At 39.1% G+C, this 22546-nt stretch overlaps 2 protein-coding genes across 2 annotated transcripts; one reads left to right on the top strand and one right to left on the bottom strand.

Annotated features, from left to right (window-relative positions):
- Positions 1-12202: 12202 nt before the first annotated feature.
- Positions 12203-12583, bottom strand: LOC142169187 (uncharacterized). Its single transcript, XM_075230422.1, has one exon. The coding sequence runs from the start codon at positions 12581-12583 to the stop codon at positions 12203-12205; it is 381 nt and encodes a 126-aa protein (XP_075086523.1).
- Positions 12584-17132: 4549 nt separating this feature from the next.
- Positions 17133-20804, top strand: LOC142169186 (uncharacterized). Its single transcript, XM_075230421.1, has 6 exons — positions 17133-17358; positions 17467-18024; positions 18628-18756; positions 18814-19397; positions 19692-20381; positions 20502-20804. Exons 1-6 carry the CDS (start codon positions 17133-17135, stop codon positions 20802-20804), a joined length of 2490 nt encoding a protein of 829 aa, XP_075086522.1.
- The last annotated feature ends 1742 nt before the right edge of the window (positions 20805-22546 follow it).

Below are 22546 nucleotides of genomic sequence, written 5' to 3'. Positions count from 1 at the left end.
TACAATAATTTGTTTAATCAGCAGAGATAATCAAATTCCTTCAAATGTAACAATTCTCAATATATTAATTAAATTCCTTCAATTCAGAAAAATTCTAATTTATCAATTAAATCTCATTTACAGGAGTAACAATTAATTCCATAAACAAGCAAGAATAATAATTCATTAAATTTCAAGGATTTTTTCAAATAATTAATTAGCTTCTCAAGCTGAAATAAATTATTAAAGTATCGTGTAATTATTATTATTAAGCACGATTTCTGCCGAGGACATACGGTTCGATCCAGAGTGTCGTGTACACTGCCGAGGGACGTGCGGCGCGATCCATAGATGCATCTATCCTGCCGAGACGTTCGGCCCGCTCCACAAGAAAGGAGAACATTTTCTTATGTGCCTCCGGAAGGAGAGTATATTTATTATAAGACAAATTTGGGAGGAGAACAATTTCTTTTAACAATTAATTGATTAAAACAAACAATCAAGCCTATGATATTTCCATCCTTTAATATCTTTATCTAACAATTCACAATACATTCATATAGATATCAATTAATATAAACAAATCAAAGAATACAATTTACACAAGTAAGGCATGCTTTGAGTCCTAAACTACCCGGACTTTAGCATTTAATAGTAGCTACGCACGGACTCTCGTCACCACGTGCGTACGTAGCCCCCACAATTTAGCAACAATTGTTTAATTTTAATCACCTATGAGATAATTTCCCCCTCACAAGATTAGACAAGAGACTTACCTCGTCTTGCTCCAATTTAATCCACAATTTTGCCTTTTCCATGATTATCCAACTTTGTCTGGCTCGACTCTAGCCAAAATAATTCGATACAATCACTAAAAATTATAGAAAATAAATTCTATAAGGAAATACTAAATTTTTAATAAAAATCTCGAAATTAATTAAAAATTCACCCGCGGAGCCCACATCTCGGAATCCGGCGAAAGTTATGAAATCCGATAACCCATTTAATTATTAGTCCAACCATACCAGTTTCACTCAAATTCGACTCCGAATCGGTACCGAAATCTCAAAATGTTGTTTCTATGAGATTTCTAAACTTTTCCAAATTTCAATCTCAAAACACTAATTTATAGTGAAAACAATGATATACTTGTATATGTAGACCAAATCCGAGTTAGAATCACTTACCCCAATGTTTTTCCCTTGAAAATCTGCCAAAAGCTGTCTCTGCTCAAGCTCAATTTCGTCAAAAATGGAAAATGGGACGAATGCCCTCTTTTTATAAAACTGCCCAGCAACCTTCGGAACTGGTCCTCGAACTAGGCCTCGATCGGGGCTTCGATCACAGGCTCGAGCCTGGATCTCGGTCATGGCCTCGATCAGGGCATCGAGGTTGGGCCTTCAATCATAGCCTCAATCATGGCATCGAGCTTGAGCCTTCGATCAGGGCATCGAGCATGGGTCTCGATCCTAGCCCTTGAGCCTTACCTTCGATCATTCCCTCGAGCCTTGCCTTCGATCGAGGCTTCGATACTGAGCCTCATCCCTGGATTTGACTCAGGCCTCGATCGTGGGCTTGATATCTGAGTTCGATCTGGGGCTCGATCACAGCCTAGAATATACTACAGAAGAGAAATATTGCAGCAACTTTTTAAGTCCAACTTTTGATCCGTTAACCATCCGTAACTCACCCGAGGCCCTCGGGACCTTAACCAAATATACCAACAAGTCCTAAAACATCATACGAACTTAGTTGAACCTCTAAATCACATCAAACAACGCTAAAACTATGAATCATACCCCAATTCAAGCTTAATGAAACTAAGAGTTTTCAACTTCTACATTCAATGTCGGAACCTATCAAATCAACTCCGATTGACCTCAAATTTTACACACAAGTCATAAATTACATAACGGAGCTATGAAATATTTCGGAATTGGATTCCGACTCCAGTATCAAAAAGTCAACTTATCGGTCAAACTTCCAAACTTAAATTCTCGTTTTTAGCCATTTCAAGCCTAATTTAACTACGGACTTCCAAATAAAATTCCGAGCACGCTCCTAAGTCCAAAATCACCATACAGAGTTGTTGGAATCATCAAAATTCTATTCTGGGGTCGTTTTCTCAAAATATTGACCGAAGTCAAACTTAGCACTTTAAGGCCAACTTAAGGAACCAACTGTTCCGGTTTCACCTCAAACACTTCCAAATCCCGAACCAACCATCCCCGCAAGTCATAAATCATTACAAGCACCTACGGGAAGTTTTATTTTAGTGAACGGGGTTCTAAAAGTTAAAATGACCGGTTGGGTCATTACATTCTCCACCTCTTAAACAAACGTTCGTCCTCGAACGGGTTTAGAATTGTACCTGGAGTGCTGAATAAGTGTGGATATCTGCTCCGCATGTCTTCCTTGGCCTCCCAAGTTGCTTCCCCGACTGGTTGGCCCCTCTACTGGAATTTTACTGCAGAAATCCTCTTGGATCTCAACTGGTGAACCTGTTTATCAACAATAGAAATTGGCTCCTCTTCATAACCCAAGCTATTATCTAGCTTAACTGTGCTGAAGTCTAACAAATGTGATAGGTCGGCATGATTATTCCGGAGCATAGATACATGAAAAACCGGATGAACTCCCGATAGGCTGGGAGGCAATGCAAGCTCATAAGAAACCTCCCCAACTCGTTTCAACATCTCAAATGGGCCTATAAACCTTGGGCTCAACTTGCCCTTTTTCCCGAATCTCATAATTCCCTTCATCGGCGAAACCTTCAAGAGAACTTTTTCACCCACCATAAATGATATATCATGCGCTTTCTGATCCGCGTAACTCTTTTGTCTGGACTGTGCTGTACGAAGTCGCTCCTGAATCAACTTTACCTTTTCCAAGGCATCCCTTACCAAATTAGTACCATATAACTTAGCCTCACCTGGCTCAAACCATCCGATAGGTGAACGACATCGCCGACCATATAAAGCCTCAAATGGAGCTATCTCGATGCTGGATTGGTAACTGTTATTATAAGCAAACTCGGCCAAAGGCAGGAAACGATCCCACTAACCTCCAAAGTCGATCACACATGCCCTGAGCATATCCTCCAAAATCTGAATTATCCTCTCTGACTGTCCATCGGTCTACGGATGAAAGGCTGTGCTGAGCTCTACACGGGTCCCCAACTCACTCTGTACTGCTCTCCAGAAATATGAAGTAAACTGAGGGCCTCTATCTGATATGATAGAAGTTGGCACACCGTGCAACCGAACTATCTCCTGAATATAAATATGGGCCAACCTCTTTGTAGTATACGTAGTCACAACAGGAATAAAATGTGCCGACTTGGTCAACCTGTCAACAATCACCCAAACTGCATCAAACTTCCTCAAGGTCCGCGGCAACCCAACTACAAAATCCATAGTAATTCGTTCCCATTTCTACTCTGGTATGGTCATCTGCTGCAGTAGGACACCTGGCCTCTGGTACTCATATTTAACTTGCTGGCAATTTTGACACCGAGCTACATACTCAACTATGTCCTTTTTCATTCGTCGCTGCCAATAATGTTGCCTCAAGTCACGATACATCTTCGTAGCACCTGGATGAACAGAATATCGAGAATTGTGTGCCTCCTCCAGGATCTTTTTCCTCAGTTCATCCACATTAGGAACACACAGACGATCCTGGAGTCGTAGAACACCATCTGCACCAATAATGACTTCATTGGCACCACCTCGCAGTAACATTTCACGAAGAACCATCAAGTGTGGGTCATCATACTGGCGAGCCTTGATCTGCTCAAATAGTGAAGATTGGGCCACAACACATGCAAGAACTCGGTTGGGCTCTGAAATATCCAGCCTCACAAGTCTGTTAGCCAAGGACTGAATATCTGAGGCTAATGGCCTTTCCTCTACTGAAATGAAAGCCAAACTACCCATACTCTCCGCCTTTCTGCTCAAGGCATCTGCAACCACATTTGCTTTGCTTGGATGATACAGGATAGTAATATCATAATCTTTCAGTAACTCCAGCCATCTGCGCTGTCTCAAATTTAGGTCCCTCTGCTTGAACAAATGCTGCAAACTGCGATGATCAGTGTAAACTTCACAAGACACCCCATAAAGAAATCTTAAGAGCATGAACAATCGCAGCTAACTCCAAATCATGTACCGGATAATTCTTTTTGTGGGGCTTCAGCTGACGTGAAGCATATGCAATAACTTGCCCTTCCTGCATCAATACACAACCCAAGCCAACGCACGAAGCGTCGCAATACACTGTATACATCCCCGAACCGGAAGGCAACACTAACACTTGTGCTGTAGTCAATGATGTCTTGAGCTTCTGAAAGCTCACCTCACAATCATCGGACCATCGGAATGGAGCACCCTTCTGGATTAATTTGGTCAAAGGTGCTGCAATAGATGAAAAACCTTCCACGAACCGACGATAATAACCTGCCAAACCCAGAAAACTCCTGATCTCCATCGCCGAAGTAGGACGATGCCAATTCTGAACTGCCTTAATCTTTTTGGGATCAACTTTAATACCTCCGCCTGATACAATATGTCCCAAAAATGCTACAGACTCTAGCCAAAACTCACATTTAGAGAACTTAGCATATAACTTTTGTTCCCGCAATGTCTGAAGCACTACTCTCATATGCTGCTCATATTCCTCCTTACTGCGCGAATAGATTAATATGTCATCAATGAAGACAATGACAAACAAATCAATATATGACATGAATACCCTGTTCATCAGATCCATAAAGGATGCCGGGGCATTAGCTAAACCAAAAGACATTACCAGAAACTCATAATGACCATATCTAGTACGGAAAGCAGTCTTCGGAACATCTGAATCCCGAATCTTCAACTGATGGTACCCCGACCTCAAGTCGATCTTAGAGAATACCCTAGCACCCTGCAACTGGTCAAATAGATCATCAATACGCGACAACGGGTACTTGTTCTTAATAATGAATTTGTTCAATTGGCGATAATCAATACACATCTGCATTGTTCCATCCTTCTTTCTCACAAATAATACTGGTGCACCCCAAGATGATACACTCGGTCTGACAAACCCTTTGGCTAGTAAATTTTCAAGCTGTTCTTTCAATTCTTTCGGAGCCATGCGATACGGTGGGATAGATATAGGCTGGGTATATAAAGCCAAGTCAATACAGAAATCAATATCACGATCAGGTGGCATACCTGGAAGATATGACGGAAATACATCGGGGAACTCCCAAACTACAGGCACTGAATCAATAGCTGGAGTCTCTGCAGTAGTATACCGAGCATAGGCTAGATAAGCCAAACAACCCTTCTCAACCATATGTTGAGCCTTTATAAAAGAAATAACTCGATTAAATGAACTAACAGGCGAACCCTTCCACTCCATCTTAGGCAATGCTAGAATAGCCAAGGTAATAGTCTTGGCATGACAATCTAGAATAGCATGATATGGAGACAACCAGTCCATGCCCAGAATAATTTCAAAATCGGTCATCTTAAGCAATAAAAGATCTGCTCTAGTTTCGTAACTGCAGAATGTAATAATAGAGGACCGGTAGATCCGGTTCTCAACAACAGAATTTCCCACAGGAGTGGACACATAAATAAGAGTACTCAAGGACTCACAAGAAACACCCAGGAATGGAGCAAATAGAGATGACACATATGAATATGTAGATCCTGGATCAAATAATACTGAGGCATCTTTGCTACAAACAGAAATAATACCTGTAATTACGGCATCTGAGGCCTCTGCATCTGGCCTAGCCGGAAAAGCATAGAACTGAGATGGAGCACCAACTGTCTGGCCTCCGCCTAGCTGACCTCCACCTCTAGGACGGCCCCTACCCACCTATCCTCTACCTCTGGGTGGTCGGACTACTGGTGGAGCAACTGGTCCGGTAAGCATAGGCTGCTGACCCTGCTGTACTGGTCTACCCCGAAGCCTGGGGCAAAACCTCCGCATGTGACTGGGATCCCCGCACTCGTAACAACTCTTCGGTGCGATGGGCTGCTGACTAAGTGTCTGGCCCTGGGGACCTGAATACCCACTGGGAGGACCCTGAATAGCTGGTGGGCGGTAAGAACTCTCTGGGATAGCACTGAGATAAGGTCGCACTGGAGTACCTCGAGGAGGTGGTGGTGCTGGATATGGGGGTCTGCTGGACTGTCCCCTCACGAACTGACCTCTGCCCCCGGACGGAGCACCTCTGAACTCTCCAGAGTACCTGAACTGCTTATCTCTCATAATCTGCTCTCGGCTCCACTGACGTACACCCTCAATCCTCCGGGCTATCTCCACAACTCGCTCAAACTGCTGGAGCTGCTCAAACTGAAACCGCAACTCTTCCCTCTGGGAGGATGGAATATACTTGTCCAAGAAGATACGGGTGAACCTGTCCCAAGTCATGGGAGGAGAATCTGCTGGTCTGCCAAGAGCATAAGACTGCCACCATCTACGGGCTCTACCCTCTAGCTAAAAAGTAGCGAAATCAACCCCATGGGATTCCAATATCCTCATGTTGTACAGTCATCTTTGCAACGATCAATGAAATCCTGTGGATCCTCATGTCGCTCACCCCCGAAGACAAGAGGATGTAGTCTAGTCCATCTGGCCAATAGTTTCTGAGGATCGGCGGCTACAGCTGGGCTGGGCTCAGGTGTAGCTGCTGCCACTGGCTGAACTCCACCCACGGGTAGTGCACCCTGGGTCTGATATACAACAACTGCCTATCCATGAGCCTGCGCGGTAGGGGTCTGTGCTCCCCCGCCCGCCTGAGATGTGGCTGGGTCTGCCGGAAATAAACCGGCCTGAGTCATATTGTCCATGAATCGCAGCATACGACCCATGACATCCTGAAATCCCGGTGCAGATGTGAAGTCCACTGGAGCTGGCTCTGCCACAGGCACCTCATCCTGTTCCTCAATAATGGGATTCTCTGCTGGATCCACTGGCGGCATAATCAAAATAGTCCTGGGACGTCCTCGCTCTCTCCCACGGGCTGGAGCCCTCCCTCGGCCTCTGCCTCGGCCTCTAGCAACTGGGGAAGTAGCTCTTCCCTGGTCTGGAATCTCATTAGAGCGTGTTCTCACCATTTGTAAGAGAATAAGGGAAGGATATTTAGTACTACATCAATTGCACGATGGAATATGAAGAAAGGTAGTTTCCTAACACCATATAGCCTCTCGAAGATAAGTACAGACGTCTCCGTACTGATCCGCAAGACTTTATTAGGTCTGCTCATAACTTGTGAGACCTACGTGAACCTAGGGCTCTGATACCATGTTGTCACGACCCAATTTCACCTATAGGTCGTGATGGCGCCCAACACTACAGCTAGGCAAGCCAACTAATAAGTCAAACGTACATTGGTTAAACTTTTATTCCAAGAAAATAATAAAATACCAACTTCTACCAATGTGTGTGCCAAGACCCGGTGTCACAAGTGCATGAGCATCTAGTAGATTATACAAAACTTCAAATACTGTCTGAAATGAAATAGACAGAATATAAATATAAAAAGAGACACTGGTAGCTGCAGAACGGCTCAGAAAGACAGCTCACCACTATGCCTCAGGATGACGTGGGTATGTGATGATAGGTCCACCACTAGTACCTGTCTCAGGCCCTGCACAAAAAGTGCAGCAAGTGTAATATGAGTACGTAAACAACGTGTACCCAGTAAGTATCAAGCCTAATCTCGAAGTGGTAGAGACGAGATGGCCGACTTTGACACTCACTATGGGTCAATAATAATAACTGAAATATAACTAGAATTTTTAAATCAGCATGATTTACAAAATTTACAATAATTTATTTAATCAGCAGAGATAATCAAATTTCTTCAAATGTAACAATTCTCAATATATTAATTAAATTCCTTCAATTCAGAAAAATTCTAATTTATCAATTAAATCTCATTTACAGGAGTAACAATTAATTCCATAAACAAGCAAGAATAATAATTCATTAAATTCCAAGAATTTTCCAAGTAATTAATAAGCTTCTCAAGCTGAAATAAATTATTAAAGTATCGTGTAATTATTATTATTAAGCACGATTTCTGCCAAGGACGTACGACCCGATCCAGAGTGTCGTGTACACTGCCGAGGGATGTGCGGCGCGATCCATAGATGCATCTATCCTGCCGAGGCGTTCGGCCCGCTCCACAAGAAAGGAGGACATTTTCTTATGTGCCTCCGGAAGGAGAGTATATTTATTATAAGACAAATTTGGGAGGAGAACAATTTCTTTTAACAATTAATTGATTAAAACAGACAATCAAACCTATGAGATTTCCATCCTTTAATATCTTTATCTAACAATTTACAATATATTCATATAGATATCAATTAATGTAAACAAATCAAAGAATATAATTTACACAAGTAAGGCATGTTTTGAGTCCTAAACTACCCGGACTTTAGCATTTAATAGTAGCTACGCATGGACTCTCGTCACCACGTGCGTACGTAGCCCCCACAATTTAGCAACAATTGTTTAATTTTAATCACCTATGAGGTAATTTCCCCCTCAGAAGATTAGACAAGAGACTAACCTCGTTTTGCTCCAATTTAATCCACAATTTTGCCTTTTCCACGATTATCCAACTCTGTCTGGCTCGAATCTAGCCAAAATAATTCGATACAATCACTAAAAATTATAGAAAATAAATTCTATAAGGAAATACTACATTTTTAATAAAAATCCCGAAATTAATTAAAATTTCATCCGCCGGGACCACATCTCGGAATCCAGCGAAAGTTATGAAATCCGAAAACCCATTCAATTACGAGTCCAACCATACCAGTTTCACTCAAATCCGACTCCGAATCGATACCGAAATCTCAAAATTTTGTTTCTATGAGATTTTTAAACTTTTCTTAATTTCAATCTCAAAACACTAATTTATGGTGAAAATAATGATATACTTGTATATGTAGACTAAATCCGAGTTAGAATCACTTACCCCAATATTTTTCCCTTGAAAATCTGTCAAAAGTCGTCTCCGCTCAAGCTCAAGTTCGTCAAAAATGGAAAATGGGACGAATGCCCTCTTTTTATAAAACTGCCCAGCAGCCTTCGGAACTGGTACTCGAACTGGGCCTCGATCGGGGCTTCGATCACAGGCTCGAGCCTGGATCTCGGTCATAGCCTCGATCAGGGCATCGAGGTTGGGCCTTCGATCATAGCCTCGATCATGGCATCGAGCTTGAGCCTTCGATCAGGGCATCGAGCATGGGTCTCGATCCTAGCCCTCGAGCCTTACCTTCGATCATGCTCTTGAGCTTTGCCTTCGATCGAGGCTTCGATACTGAGCCTCGTCCCTGGCTTCAACTCAGGCCTCGATCGTGGGCTCGATATCTGAGTTCGATCTGGGGCTCGATCACAGAAAAATTGCAGCATCTTTTTAAGTCCAACTTTTGATCCGTTAACCATCCGAAACTCACCCGAGGCCCTCGGGACCTCAACCAAATATACCAAAAAGTCCTAAAATATCATACGAACTTAGTCGAACCTCTAAATCACATAAAACAATGCTAAAACCATGAATCATACCCCAATTCAAGCTTAATGAAACTAAGAGTTTTCAACTTCTACATTCAATGTCGGAACCTACCAAATCAACTCCGATTGATCTCAAATTTTACACACAAGTCATAAATTATATAACGGAGCTATAAAAATTTTCGGAACTGGATTCCGACTCCGGTATCAAAAAGTCAACTCATCGGTCAAACTTCCAAACTTAAATTCTCGTTTTTAGCCATTTCAAGCCTAATTTAACTACGGACTTCCAAATAAAATTCCAAGCACGCTCCTAAGTCCAAAATCACCATACAGAGCTGTTGGAATCATCAAAATTCTATTCCGGGATCGTTTTCTCAAAATGTTGACCGAAGTCAAACTTAGCACTTTAAGGCCAACTTAAGGAACCAAGTGTTTTGGTTTCACCTCAAACACTTCCAAATCCCGAACCAACCATCCCCGCAAGTCATAAATCATTACAAGCACCTACGAAAAGTTTTATTTTAGGGAACGGGGTTCTAAAAGTTAAAATGACCGATTGTGTCATTACACCTTTATCCCAAAGGGATATCCTATGAATACATGTGGCGTTGTTTTGGGCTCAAATTTGTCCCTATGCACCTTAGGTGTAGTAGGATAACAAAGACAACCAAAACTTCTTAAACGAGAGTAGTTGGATTTCTTATTGTACAAAAGTTCAAAAGGACATTTGTTATTTAGGTAGGTGGTAGGCAATCTATTAATTAGGTAGGTGGCTGTCAAAATGCATTCTCCCCAATATTTGATTGGCAATTTGGATTGAAACATAAGTGCCCTAGCAGTTTCTAGGAGGTACTCATGTTTCCTTTCCACTACCCCATTTTGTTATGGTGTGTAGGGGCAAGTTTTCTGATGAATGATGCCTTTGGATTGGTAGAATGTGGTAGCTTCATAATTGGTGAACTCCAGCCCATTATCTGATCTGATGGTCTTAACATATGTGTTAAATTAATTTTCAATCATGGTTATAAAGGCCTTGAGGGTTTGGAGAGCATTACTCTTGCAACTTAGCAAATGTGTCCAAGTGGACCTACTGAAATCATCCACTAGTGTGAGGAAATACTTGTAATTATCATAAGTGTTGACATGGTAGGGACCCCATATGTCAACATGTATCAACTCAAATGTTTTGGTAGAGATACTAGTTCTTTGTGGGAAAGGAATTCTAGCTTGTCTAGCCATGGGGCAAATTGAACAAATAAATGGTTGTCTGGGGGTGAGAAAGGTACAAGTATGGAAGATATTCTCTTCATTTTGACAAAAGGAACATGACCAAGCCTATTGTGCCACAAGAGATTTACATCATACTTATCAAAAACAACTGAGGACTCATTCTTATTATTGTGAGTGAATGTATTTACATTTGATGAAAGATGATATGAATGAGTAGGACTTCTGCAGCCTTCACTATTTACACTAGTAGTGGAAAAATAGTTGCAACAAGAACCAGATACATCAAGATTTGAGAAAGTGCTTTTACCCTTTAGACATCTGGAACACATATAGTACAGTTCCTCACTGCTACTACCAATCACTTGAGGTCTCTTCACTAAAGGGGCCTGTAACAGATACAATGCATTAGTAAAGAGCACAATATATTTAAGATGTACTGCAAGAGAGTGGGCAGATATTAGGTTATACTTGAAAGAAGGGACATAGAGGACTTTGTGTAGGATGATATCAGGACTAAGTATCACATCTCCAAATTCAATTACCTTCACCCTATATCCATTTGGTAGGCTAATCAATAAGGTATATGGTAGAGTAGTGATGTTGCTAAGTGCAGTCCTATTAAAAGCCATGTGGTTAGATGCTCCTGAGTCTATGATCCAAAGGTCAGACTTTGATTCAAAGCATTTGCATGATGGTTTGTCAAAATCAATAGAAGAGGTGCAGACCACAATACCTGCAAAGTTGATAGCAACATTAGTGATGTTGGCATTGTTAGATGATCCTCCTATATTGCCTGTCTGAAAGTGCTGCAAAAGACTCATTATCTACCCATACTGCTCCCTTGTTAGGTTGACATTTTGATTCTCATCATGTGCTACTGAATCATCTTCCCTCTCATGAAGAAAATCAGTTGGAACTCCATGTACATTTGCCACAACTCCTTTTCCTCTGTTGAACTTGTGACCCTGAGTCTTACTTGAGTTGTTATTCTGATTGAACTGCGGGCCCGATTATAATTATGATTGTTGTATGAGTTGCCTTGGGGATACCCATGTAACTTGTAATATTTTTCCTTTGTGTGACCAGGTCTCTTGCAATAGTCACAGAATGGGAGACCTCTGTTGTTCGAAGTGTAATGTGTCTTGAAATTCCTAGCTCCAAATGGACTTTGGTGTTGTGTAGGTGTAGCATTCACATGTAATGAAGTAGACTCGAGGTTCAGTTGATTACTTGGACTGAACTCTCTTTGTTTCTCTTCTTGTATCAGGAGAGAAAAAACTTGTGCTAAAGATGGCAGGGGTTTCATCATCAAGATGCTTCCTCGCACTATTGTATAGATCTCATTTAGGCCCATCAAAAACTGGATGAGACATCGATCATGTTCTGCTTTGTGCATCGTCTCTTTTGATCCACATGTGCAAATGCAGCTGCACTGAGACTTAGCACTCAATGTGTTTAGTTATTCCCACAATCTCTTCATTCGTGTGTAGTAGGCAGTGATATCCAATGAGCCCTGAACAAGGTTGTTGATCTCTTTTTGGATCTGATATAACTTTGCTCCATTTGTTTGATCATATCGGTCTTCCAGCTCCATCCATAACTCGACAGAGTCATTTACATACTCAACGCTATCAGAAATATCCTTTGCGAGGGAATTGAGAATCCCGGAGGTCACCATATCGTCACATCTTTCCCATTGGCAAAATTGAGCTGAATTAGGGCTAGGTTTCCTACATTCCCCATTTATGAACCCTAGCTTGTTCTTGACTGACAGAGCTCGTAATACACTTCTTCTCCAAGATCTATACCACATTCCATCGAATGGAACCGGTACTAACATTGCTCCAGGACAGTCCGATGGATGAATATACAGAGGACTGCTCGCATCGATGACCGGCTAGTCATTTCTGGTCGCATCAGGTGTTGTTTCTTCGCTTTGATTCATGAACATTTGAAAGGTTCTAATCGATGAAATTAACCAGTGTATCAACTGATTTTGTGAGGAGATAGATCGATTTCACTGAAGAACTCCAATTAGTGTGAAAATCTCAGCATGAATCGAGGAATCGAAAAACCCTATAATTCGAAAAAGAGAGAAGAGGATTTTGCGATACTTAAAGCGAAATTCTGGTAGACTTCGAGTAGATATGTTCAACTGGGCTCTGATACCATATTGAGATCTGCTTGGGACTGAGAAAATTAAGCTCATGCAAGACCTCCAATGGAGGTTCTAGAGACTTCTCAGAAAACATAGATAAAGAGAGAAAGAAAGAGTAAAAGATGGAACATGAAAAATGATATTCTACTTTCTCATTATTGCTGTAAAATGTAAAGTGTGTATATATGTACATGTACACGTATATATGATAGCTAATACAACTACTAATTGTGTATGACTAACTGTGTAACTAACTACTAACTACTAACTGTACAGCTGTGCAATACAATACCAATATACAATATCAATACAAGTACATGTAATACAATAATTTAAGACTATTCTCAACAAGGTACATGTTCTAATTAGTCCCATGTGGTACACATAATAGAAAGAAAATATATTATCAATATACTATATAAGTTAAGCCACAAACATATATTTTAACTAATTTGAACATGAGACCAGTTAGTCCCTAACATATCTACTTTGTCTAGTTAACCATTAAGCCCTATCTTCGAGGGAAAAAAAAAAACCTATTTTCCCTTTTTGTTTTCCAATTAAGTGTTTGACTTCTATAAAACATAATTTATATCTTACAAACTGTATACGGTCAAAATTATTTTCAACCTTCGTATGATTGATGAAGATGGACCGAAGAGCATATTCATAATATCGAGGTGAGATTCGAAGAAAGCACGAACAAGCTTCGAGTATCGGAGTCAGGTTAAATACCGAGCTCGACGTCATTATCGAGATCGAGGCCAAATCAAACTTTACTAAGAAGCAGCAGAATCGAGCCTAAGGACCAGAGGCCAACCAATACCGAACCTAAGTCAATACTGAACCCTGAGTCGGCATCGAGCTCAAACTTACATAGAGCTCTAAAATCAATACCGACCAATACCGAGTCCGATCAATATCGAGCTCATGGACAAGAACCGTTACAGCCGCACTAAGGGAGAGAATCTCGGCGGAAATTAGGAAAAAACTGATTTATCATGGGTTCTCCATTATGTATTTTAATTATATCTAAAGTAGGATCCCCCACTATAAAAGGGATAGCTATATTTCTGTAAAAGGACAGGTTTTTTGGCATACATTGTAACTCAGATATTATACACTCCTCTATTGAAGAATTATCCTTTTTTAGCTTCATAGATTGATTTATCTTGCTTAACCCATAAATTATCCTCTTGACAACTTTGCTTATTATTCATTCTTTACAGTCAATATTCGATATTTCTATTTACTCTTATGATTTGTGTCAAATTATACCACTTGCCCTTAGAACTACGTACAAATTCAACTCTATTTGTTTTTCGGGTAAACAGATACTAAACCACTAGAACAACAGAAAAATACATCATCTATTGTGAAAATGTAAAAATAGTAGTTCATATAGTTATGTCTTAAAACTCATACAATAAAAAAAATACAATATTCAAAAAAATAGAAAAAAACACTGAACAAAAAAGGAGATATCCTATATTGTAATTGAATGAACAAAGAACGACAATGAAAAAGCATATTTTAGGGAAGAAATGACAGTAGTATGTCTTCATTTATAATAACCAAATCACACTCATGAAAGACAAATCCACGAAATTTTACACAAACAAATGATTAGTATTATATATCTGCATTTACACACCCAAAAGGAAAAAGATGAATAATGTTAAACCTAATATTTTTTAATTATATCATTACCGCAGTCTAAGAATTTTGTATACATGTTTTCAAGATTTTTAACAAGCAGCCTTGAATTTAAAATGAACATTATACCTTGAAAGAAGTGTTGTATCTAAGTTTCAAGGATGACAAGTATACAAAACTAATAGTATACAAAACTAATACCTATCTAATTGTGACTGTAGAGATCAAAGGCATCAACGCTGATGCAACCTATCAAAAAAAAAAGCTGCAATTCACATAAAACAAAGATCAAGAAGAAAGGACAAAAGATATGGGAGACAAGTTGGGTGGGAAACACATTTTAGTGGGAGATAATTGGAAGTGGTAATTCTTATCATCAAGCACTCCTTGGATTAATTAAACCCCACCAAATGAAGATCATCTGACATGCGCCCATCTTTAAAGGAAGTATGAACCATCTCGGTATGGAACAGTGCACTCCATAGTTTAAAAAACCTCCAAACCATCTCTCTCAGTATGGAACAGAGCACTCCAAGAGCACTCCATGAAGAAGTCAGAGACACTCTGCTCGAATCCAACACTCAGTTCTTTGAAAGAATCAGAGACACCTTACTGGAATAAAATACATACACACAATAATGCTTGCCTATAAGGGCACTGGAAAACTCAAGCAGTGAATGCGCAACTACAAACACTGTCTTCTAAGTCTTTCCAAATCTAAGTACAAACACTGTATTCTTAAGTTTACAAGTACCATAAAAGATAGAGGGAGTTAGAATACAAAAGAGAGTTTTGTCAACATCCAGAAATCATTGTTGCTAAATATCATTGGTGGTGAACGAGTCAAAACCATCATTGTTGTAATTCTTTATCAAGATCTAATAGAACCCTTGTGACCCAAGGGAAATTGGACCTAAGTACCACACCGGTACTGAACCGGTACTAAACTGTTGTGTCTTGTTTTGCCTTCAAATTTATTGCATTCATCTCTATCTTATCTGCGCACTATACGAAAACTAGTCGACTAAACCAAACCTTAGTCAACTGAGTTTTAATAGTCCAACAATTCATCCCCCCTCTTGTATTTTCAATTGGTATCAAAGCCTGACTCACAAACTTTGCTTAACAGCTAGTGAGAAAAATATTACGGGATCAAACACAGTCGTCGGTATATTATTTCAAGAAGGAACCTCTCAGGTACGACCTCCATACTTCAACGGATAATATTTTTCTCATTGGAAAGTTTGCATGGAAACATACACTATGTCATATGATATCAAAGTTTGGCGTGTTATTAAAAAGGAAAATCTTTCAAGTCCACCAAAAAAAGATTAAAATGATCAAATTATTGTATCAACTGATCCACTTGACTTGGATGATTACACTGATGAACAAGCTGTTGTTATAACTGTGAACGCAAAGGAAAAAAAATCTATTGTATAATGCTATCAGTGGAGAAGAGTATGAAAAAATTTTAAGCTGTGAAACTACCAAGGAAATGTGGGATAAATTAAAAATCACATATGAGGGAACCAACAAGGTAAAAGAAATAAGGATCAATCTTCTAGTTCGTGACTATGAGCTATTTCAAATGAAGGATGGAGAATCAGTGGAGGAAATGTTCTCCAGGTTCAGCAAAATCCTTGGAGATCTAAAATTATTTGGTAGACCAATAAAAAATGGAGAATAGGTCAGAAATATCCAAGAAGTCTACCCATAATCTGGCAGCCCAAAGTTATTGCTCTAGAATGTCAAGACCTTGATAAAATATCCTATGATGAACTTAGAGGTGATTTAATTGACTTTGAGAAAACTCATTTGGACAGACAAATTCAACAATAAAAGAAGAAAGCAGTAGCCTTTAAAGTAACTGTGGCTGAACCAGAAAATGAAGAAGAAGAGGAAGACGGAGAACAGGATGAAAACATAGCCATGCTTTCTCAAGTTGTAGCTAGCATGATGAGGAAGAACATATTCAGCAAAAGAGGGAAATCCAATTTTAGAAGAGGAAGGACAAATAATGAAAATGATAAAAATAATGGAAGATGCTATGAATGTGGAAAGCTTAGGCACATTCAAGCTGATTGTTCCTTACTGAAGACAAGACTCAGCAGAAATTTTTAAAAGAAGAAGTCTTTTGGAGCATGGAGTGATGAAGAAGAATCCGACCTTGAAGAAATTGCAAACATGTGTTTCATGGCCATAAAAAAAGATAGAAATGAGGACTCAGGTGAATTTGGTCTTATGGCATACGAGGGAACCAGTGAGGTACGTCTTCTTACTTGTCCTAACTGCTGTGAACTTCAAGAATTTGTTAATATTGCTCTTGCAGACATTGAAAAAGTTCTAAATGAACTAAGAAAAATTCAAAGAGAAAACAAGTACTGGGCTTTGAAGCTAGAAGTGTGTGAAATTGAGCGTGATATGCTTTAAGAGGAAGTAGATGAACTTCAACTTCAATCGAATGGATTACGAAAATCCACCAGTCATAGTTCCGTTAAATCAACTACGACCACTCATTTTAACTAATTAATTAGAACTAAAAACCTAGAGGCATGCTCTAATTGTGGTAAAAATGGTCACAACACTAACCAGTGTAGGAACAGAATCAGATCAGAAAAAGGCTTCGAAAATCCCAATAAACCGTCGTATTTTTACTGTGAAAAACGAGGTCACACTTCTAATCATTGCAGGTTTAAGGACAATAGGAGATGGGTCTGGTGACCTAAATCCTCGAGTCAAACTAACACTCAAAAATCTAACCATTCAGGACCCAAGTAGGCTTGGGTACCTAAAACCAAGTAATCTTATTTTGTAGGAACACCACAAGAAGAATCGAAAAGGAAAATGGTATCTTGACAACGCGTGTTCCAGACATATGACTGGTGACAAATAATTATTCAAAACAGTCACCAAACTAGATGGAGGAACAATTACCTTCAGAGATAAATCAAAAGGAAATATTATTGGAGTTAGAAAAGTTCCTTTTAGCTCAACATGTGATGTGGACGAAGTATACCTGGTTGATGAACTCAGTTACAATCTTCTCAGTATCAGTCAACTATGTGACAATGACTATGAGGTTCGTTTTAAGAAACACGGTTGGTTCATAGAAGACAAATCAGGTAAAGTCATTCTCTCAGGTAACAAAGACAAAAATGTCTACACCATCAGTAATATAGATACTCTTGAAAACCAAATTTGTCTTGCTTCTGTGATCGATGGCCCTTGGGTTTGGCATAGAAAGCTTGGATATGCAAATATGCATACAATCCAAAAACTTTCTAAACATGATCCTGTCATTAGTCTTCCAAAGTTAGATGTTTCAAAAGATTATATTTGTGATGCATGTCAACTAGGAAAACAAACTCGCCCATCTTTCAAAATCAAAAACATTGTTTCTACTACTAAACCACTTCAACTATTGCATATGAATTTGTTTGGTCCAACCAGAACTGCTAGCATAGGTAGTAAAAAGTATGCTTTTGTCATTGTGGATAATTTTTCTCGATTTACGTGGGTTATTTTTTTAAGTCATAAAGATGAAGCCGTAAGAACTTTTGAAGTATTCTGTAAGAAGGTCCAACGTGAAAAGGGATACTACATTTTCACTATCAGAAGTGATCACGGAGGAGAATTTTAAAGCAGAGCCTTTGAAATTTTTTGCAATGACCAAGGAATCTCTCACAATTTCTCTTCACCAAGATCACCTCAACAGAATGGAGTGGTAGAACGTAAAAATAGAACCTTACAGGACATGGCTAGAACCATGATTGTATAAAACTCTCTACCTCACCACTTCTGGGCAGAAGTTGTAAGCACTGCATGTCATATTATCAACAAATGCTTGATTCGGCCCATTCTTAAAAAGACTTCATATGAGCTATGGAATGGTAAGAAACCCAACATTAGTTATTTTCATCCTTTTGGATGCAAATGCTTCATTCACAATAATAGAAAGGACAATCTGGGTAAGTTTGATCCAAAAAGCGACGAAGGTATATTTCTTGGATATTCTCCCTCAAATAGAGCATATAGAGTCTACAATAAAAGAATCTTATGTATTGAAGAATCAATTCATGTTGTTTTTGTTGACACTAACCCTCACTCAAGGAATGAAAAACTTCCTGAAGATGAGGAAATTTCTATTGTTCCAAAACTTGTTGTTACAGGAAAAGACTATCAAGAGGAGTCGATTGGTCAGCAAGATCAGTCCACTGAGTAATATAATGAAGTTCAAGAATCTTCTTCAACAGAACAGTCGACTATTGAGGAAAGGGAAACAACCACAACCATCCCAAATGAATGGAAAAGTCAACCAGGATATCCTCACAAATTCATTATTGGAAATCCACAAGAAGGAATCACTACCAGAAGATCTCAAAAGCTCAATTCCCACATGGCTCTAATTTCTCAACTTGAGCCAAAGAAAGTGGAGGAAGTACTAAAAGACATTCACTGGGTCAAAGCAATGAAGGATGAACTTGATCAATCTGAAAGAAATAAAGTATGGAAACTGGTTCCAAAACCTTCAAATGTTTCTATCATAGGAACAAAATGGGTCTACAGAAATAAGTTAAATGAATCCGGCCTAGTGATGCGGAATAAAGCACGGCTTGTTGCACAAGGTTACTCTCAGCAAGAGGTAATCGACTACGATGAAACATTCACACCAGTAGCAAGACTGGAATCTATTCGAATATTACTTGCCTTTGCTGCTCATAAAGGATTCAAACTATTCCAAATGGATGTAAAAGGTGCTTTTCTAAATGGATACATCTCTGAAGAAGTCTATGTAAAGCAACTTCCTGGTTTTGTAAATGATACTCTCCCAGATCATGTATATAAGTTGACAAAAGCTCTATACGGACTCAAGCAAGCTCCCCGATCCTGGTACGAAAGATTAAGCTCCTTCCTTCTAAATCAAGGCTTCAAACGAGGTAATATCGATACAACTCTATTTATTAAGCACTCAAATTCAGGTAATCTTATTACTCAAATTTATGTTGACGATATTCTTTTTGGAAGTCCTAACTCTGTTCTATGCGAAGAATTTGCTCATTCTATGAAAGGATAATTCGAAATAAGCATGATGGGAGAACTAACTTACTTTCTTGGACTACAAATCAAACAGTCTCTCAAAGGGATCTTTATCAGTCAAACCAAGTACATTAAAGCACTTATAAAAAAGTTTGGCATGGAGAATGCTAAGCCCATTGGGACTCCAATGAGTCCAACAACTATGCTTGATGAAGATAACCATGGAAAAAGTGTTGATGAAACTATGTACAGAGGAATGATTGGATCCTTATTATATTTCACTGCTAGTCGACCAGATATAATGTTTAGTGTGTGTAAATGTGCAAGGTTTCAATCGGCTCCAAAGGAATCTCATCTTACTGCTGTTAAACGAATTATAAGATATCTTATTAGGACCTCTGAATTAGGATTATGGTATGCTCACTCAAAAACTTTTATTCTGAAAGGCTTTTCAGATGCAGATTTTGCAGGTGATACGATCGACAGGAAAAGTACTAGTGGCACATGCCAACTATTGGGAAATGCACTAGTCTCCTCGCATAGCAAGAAACAAAACTGTGTTGCCCTATCAAAAATTGAAGCAGGATATTTAGCTATTGAAAGTTGCTGTACACAAGTTCTTTGGATCATGCATCAACTTCTTGACTATGATTTATCTATTACCATGACTTCCATATTCTGTGATAATACTAGTGCTATTTGTTTGGCAAAAACTTCTGTGCATCACTCTAGAGCAAAGCATATAGAAATCAAGCATCATTTTATTCGCGATCATATTGCTAAAGTACCGCCGAAACATCTCCTCAGAATAGTCATTTCCCTCTGAATCTGTCCTCTCCTTCAACCAATGTAATTTTTTAGTTCTCCAAAGTCTAGATAAGAATCCTCCTACTCAACTTTTCAGCTGTCACTCCTCATCCTCTCCAAAGAAACCCTCACCATGGTGAAAAGAAACCTCTCATCCTCCACTGCTACCAGACGAAGCAGAAGGTTTCGGAAAACACTCAACCCTGAAGAAACTGTAGATTTGGAATCATTCATCAACTCAGACCCTCTCAAAACCGACAATAAAAGTAGTAAATCTTCTGAGGACCTTCCCATTATCCAGAAAAAGGCAGGAAAGAGGACCATGGAGCAAAATCCCAAAGAATCTGCATGCAAGAAAGGGAAAGTGGAGAGTACTAAATTTGGGCCAGAGGACAAATGAATCTTCTATGGATCAAATGAGAAATCAAGGTTTGAGTCCTATAAGTCGAAATCTATGGCTTATGGACGCACTGCAAGTCTCTCTCTTATGAAATATCTGCACTGTGATGTGATTTTTGTTTTCAATTTTCAACGTCTTTCCCCTCTATTCGATACTATTGAGAGCTCCGTATATGAAGAGCCTGTGAAAATGTTTTATGCAAATTTATTTGTGAATGATAAAAATGACTTGGAATCTATGGTTTTAGGCACTCGAGTTGTTCTCGACTCTTATCAATTTGAGAAGATTTTCTCTGCTAAGTTTAATGGGTATGAGTTTTTTGTGAAAAATTCTTGGCCAAAGAACTTTAAAGTTTCCTTAGAAGAAGCAAAAGCCTTTATGTCTGATAATCCTCCCGATATTGGTCCAAAAAATCTAAAGTTTGAACATCAGGTTTTGGCCCACATGATATCCACCACTTTACTTCCTAGAACTGGGTCCCTTAGCACCTTATCCACCAGAGATATTTTTGTTCTGTACTGTCCTGTGAACAACAAAAGACTCAACTGGTTTGTATGGATTCGTCAATACATGCTTGAGAGTATCAGGGATATATCCTCTTATGCTGCTTGTCTACCCTATGGCCTACTTATTTCACATATTCTTAGCGTTATGAAGGTTGACTTGACACCTTTCATGCCCAAGCACATCTCTAGTACCTATGATAAGACAGCCTTCTCTATGATGGGTTACACTCTAAATGATGATGGATGAGTTAAGCGCGCCAAAGTTGAGAGTGTCCCAGTACAGATTGAAGCTCCCACTGATGGTGTAAGACTTATGCTTGTTGAGATGAAAGAGCAAGTTAACAAAATCAAAAAAGTCACCAAGGAAACAGGTACAGATGTGGCCAAGCTTAGGATGTATATAGGAGTCACACACAGATAAGGAACCAGGGCATTCAACTCCATGTCAGAAAAAATAGACAAGCTCGTCAAAGATGTTGAAACCTTCTATGAATCCTTCTGCACCAAAGTGATCAATACCCTCAAATACTTCCTAAGAAGAAATTAAGGCATGTTTGTGTGTGTTAAAAACAATCTTTTGTGCTTGTTTTTGTTTGAAAAAAAACTTATTTCTGCATCTGTATGTATGAACCATCACTCTATGCCTCTTCTGAAGGCATTACTTTTGCTGCCCTAACTAGTATGCATATTATCTGTCTGTTACTTTCCTATCTAGTGTGTATTATATCTGATATATATATATATATATATATATATATATATATATATATACTGGACTTGCACCTTCCTTTTTGATTGATGTCATAAGGGGAGAACATTTATGAAGAAATAAATCAACAACTTAGAGGAGAACATATATGAAGAAATAAATAAACAACTCAGGGGAGCAGTAATAAGTACAACAACTCTAAGGAAAGTATACCTTGCTTACCCCCTCTTTATTGTCATCATAAAAAAAAAGGAGATTGTTGTATCTAAGTTTCAATGATGACAAGTATACAAAACTAATAGTATACAAAACTAATACCTATCTAATTGTGACTGTAGAGATCAAAGGCATCAACGCTGATGCAAGCTATCAAAAAAAGGAAACTGCAATTCACATCAAACAATGATCAAGAAGAAAGGACAAAAGACATGAGAGACAAGTTGGGGGGGAAATACATTATAGTGGGAGACAATTGGAAGTGGTGATTCTTATCATCAAGCACTCCTTGGATTAATTAAACCCCACCA

The sequence above is a fragment of the Nicotiana tabacum genome, chromosome 14, assembly GCF_000715075.1.
Source record: "Nicotiana tabacum cultivar K326 chromosome 14, ASM71507v2, whole genome shotgun sequence".
Lineage (NCBI taxonomy): Eukaryota > Viridiplantae > Streptophyta > Magnoliopsida > Solanales > Solanaceae > Nicotiana > Nicotiana tabacum.
Note: the sequence above shows the minus strand (reverse complement) of the source record. Positions and strands in the feature narration are given on the sequence as shown.

Bases quoted from the DNA above. Each gene is read 5' to 3' on its own strand.
- LOC142169186 (XM_075230421.1), top strand. From the start codon at position 17,133: ATGGTCACAACACTAACCAGTGTAGGAACAGAATCAGATCAGAAAAAG. The intron at 17,359-17,466 runs GTAATCTTATTT...TATTCAAAACAG, and splicing joins GCTTGGGTACCTAAAACCAA to TCACCAAACTAGATGGAGGA. The intron at 19,398-19,691 runs GTATATAAGTTG...CAAATCAAACAG, and splicing joins ATGATACTCTCCCAGATCAT to TCTCTCAAAGGGATCTTTAT.
- LOC142169187 (XM_075230422.1), bottom strand. From the start codon at position 12,583: ATGTTAGTACCGGTTCCATTCGATGGAATGTGGTATAGATCTTGGAGA.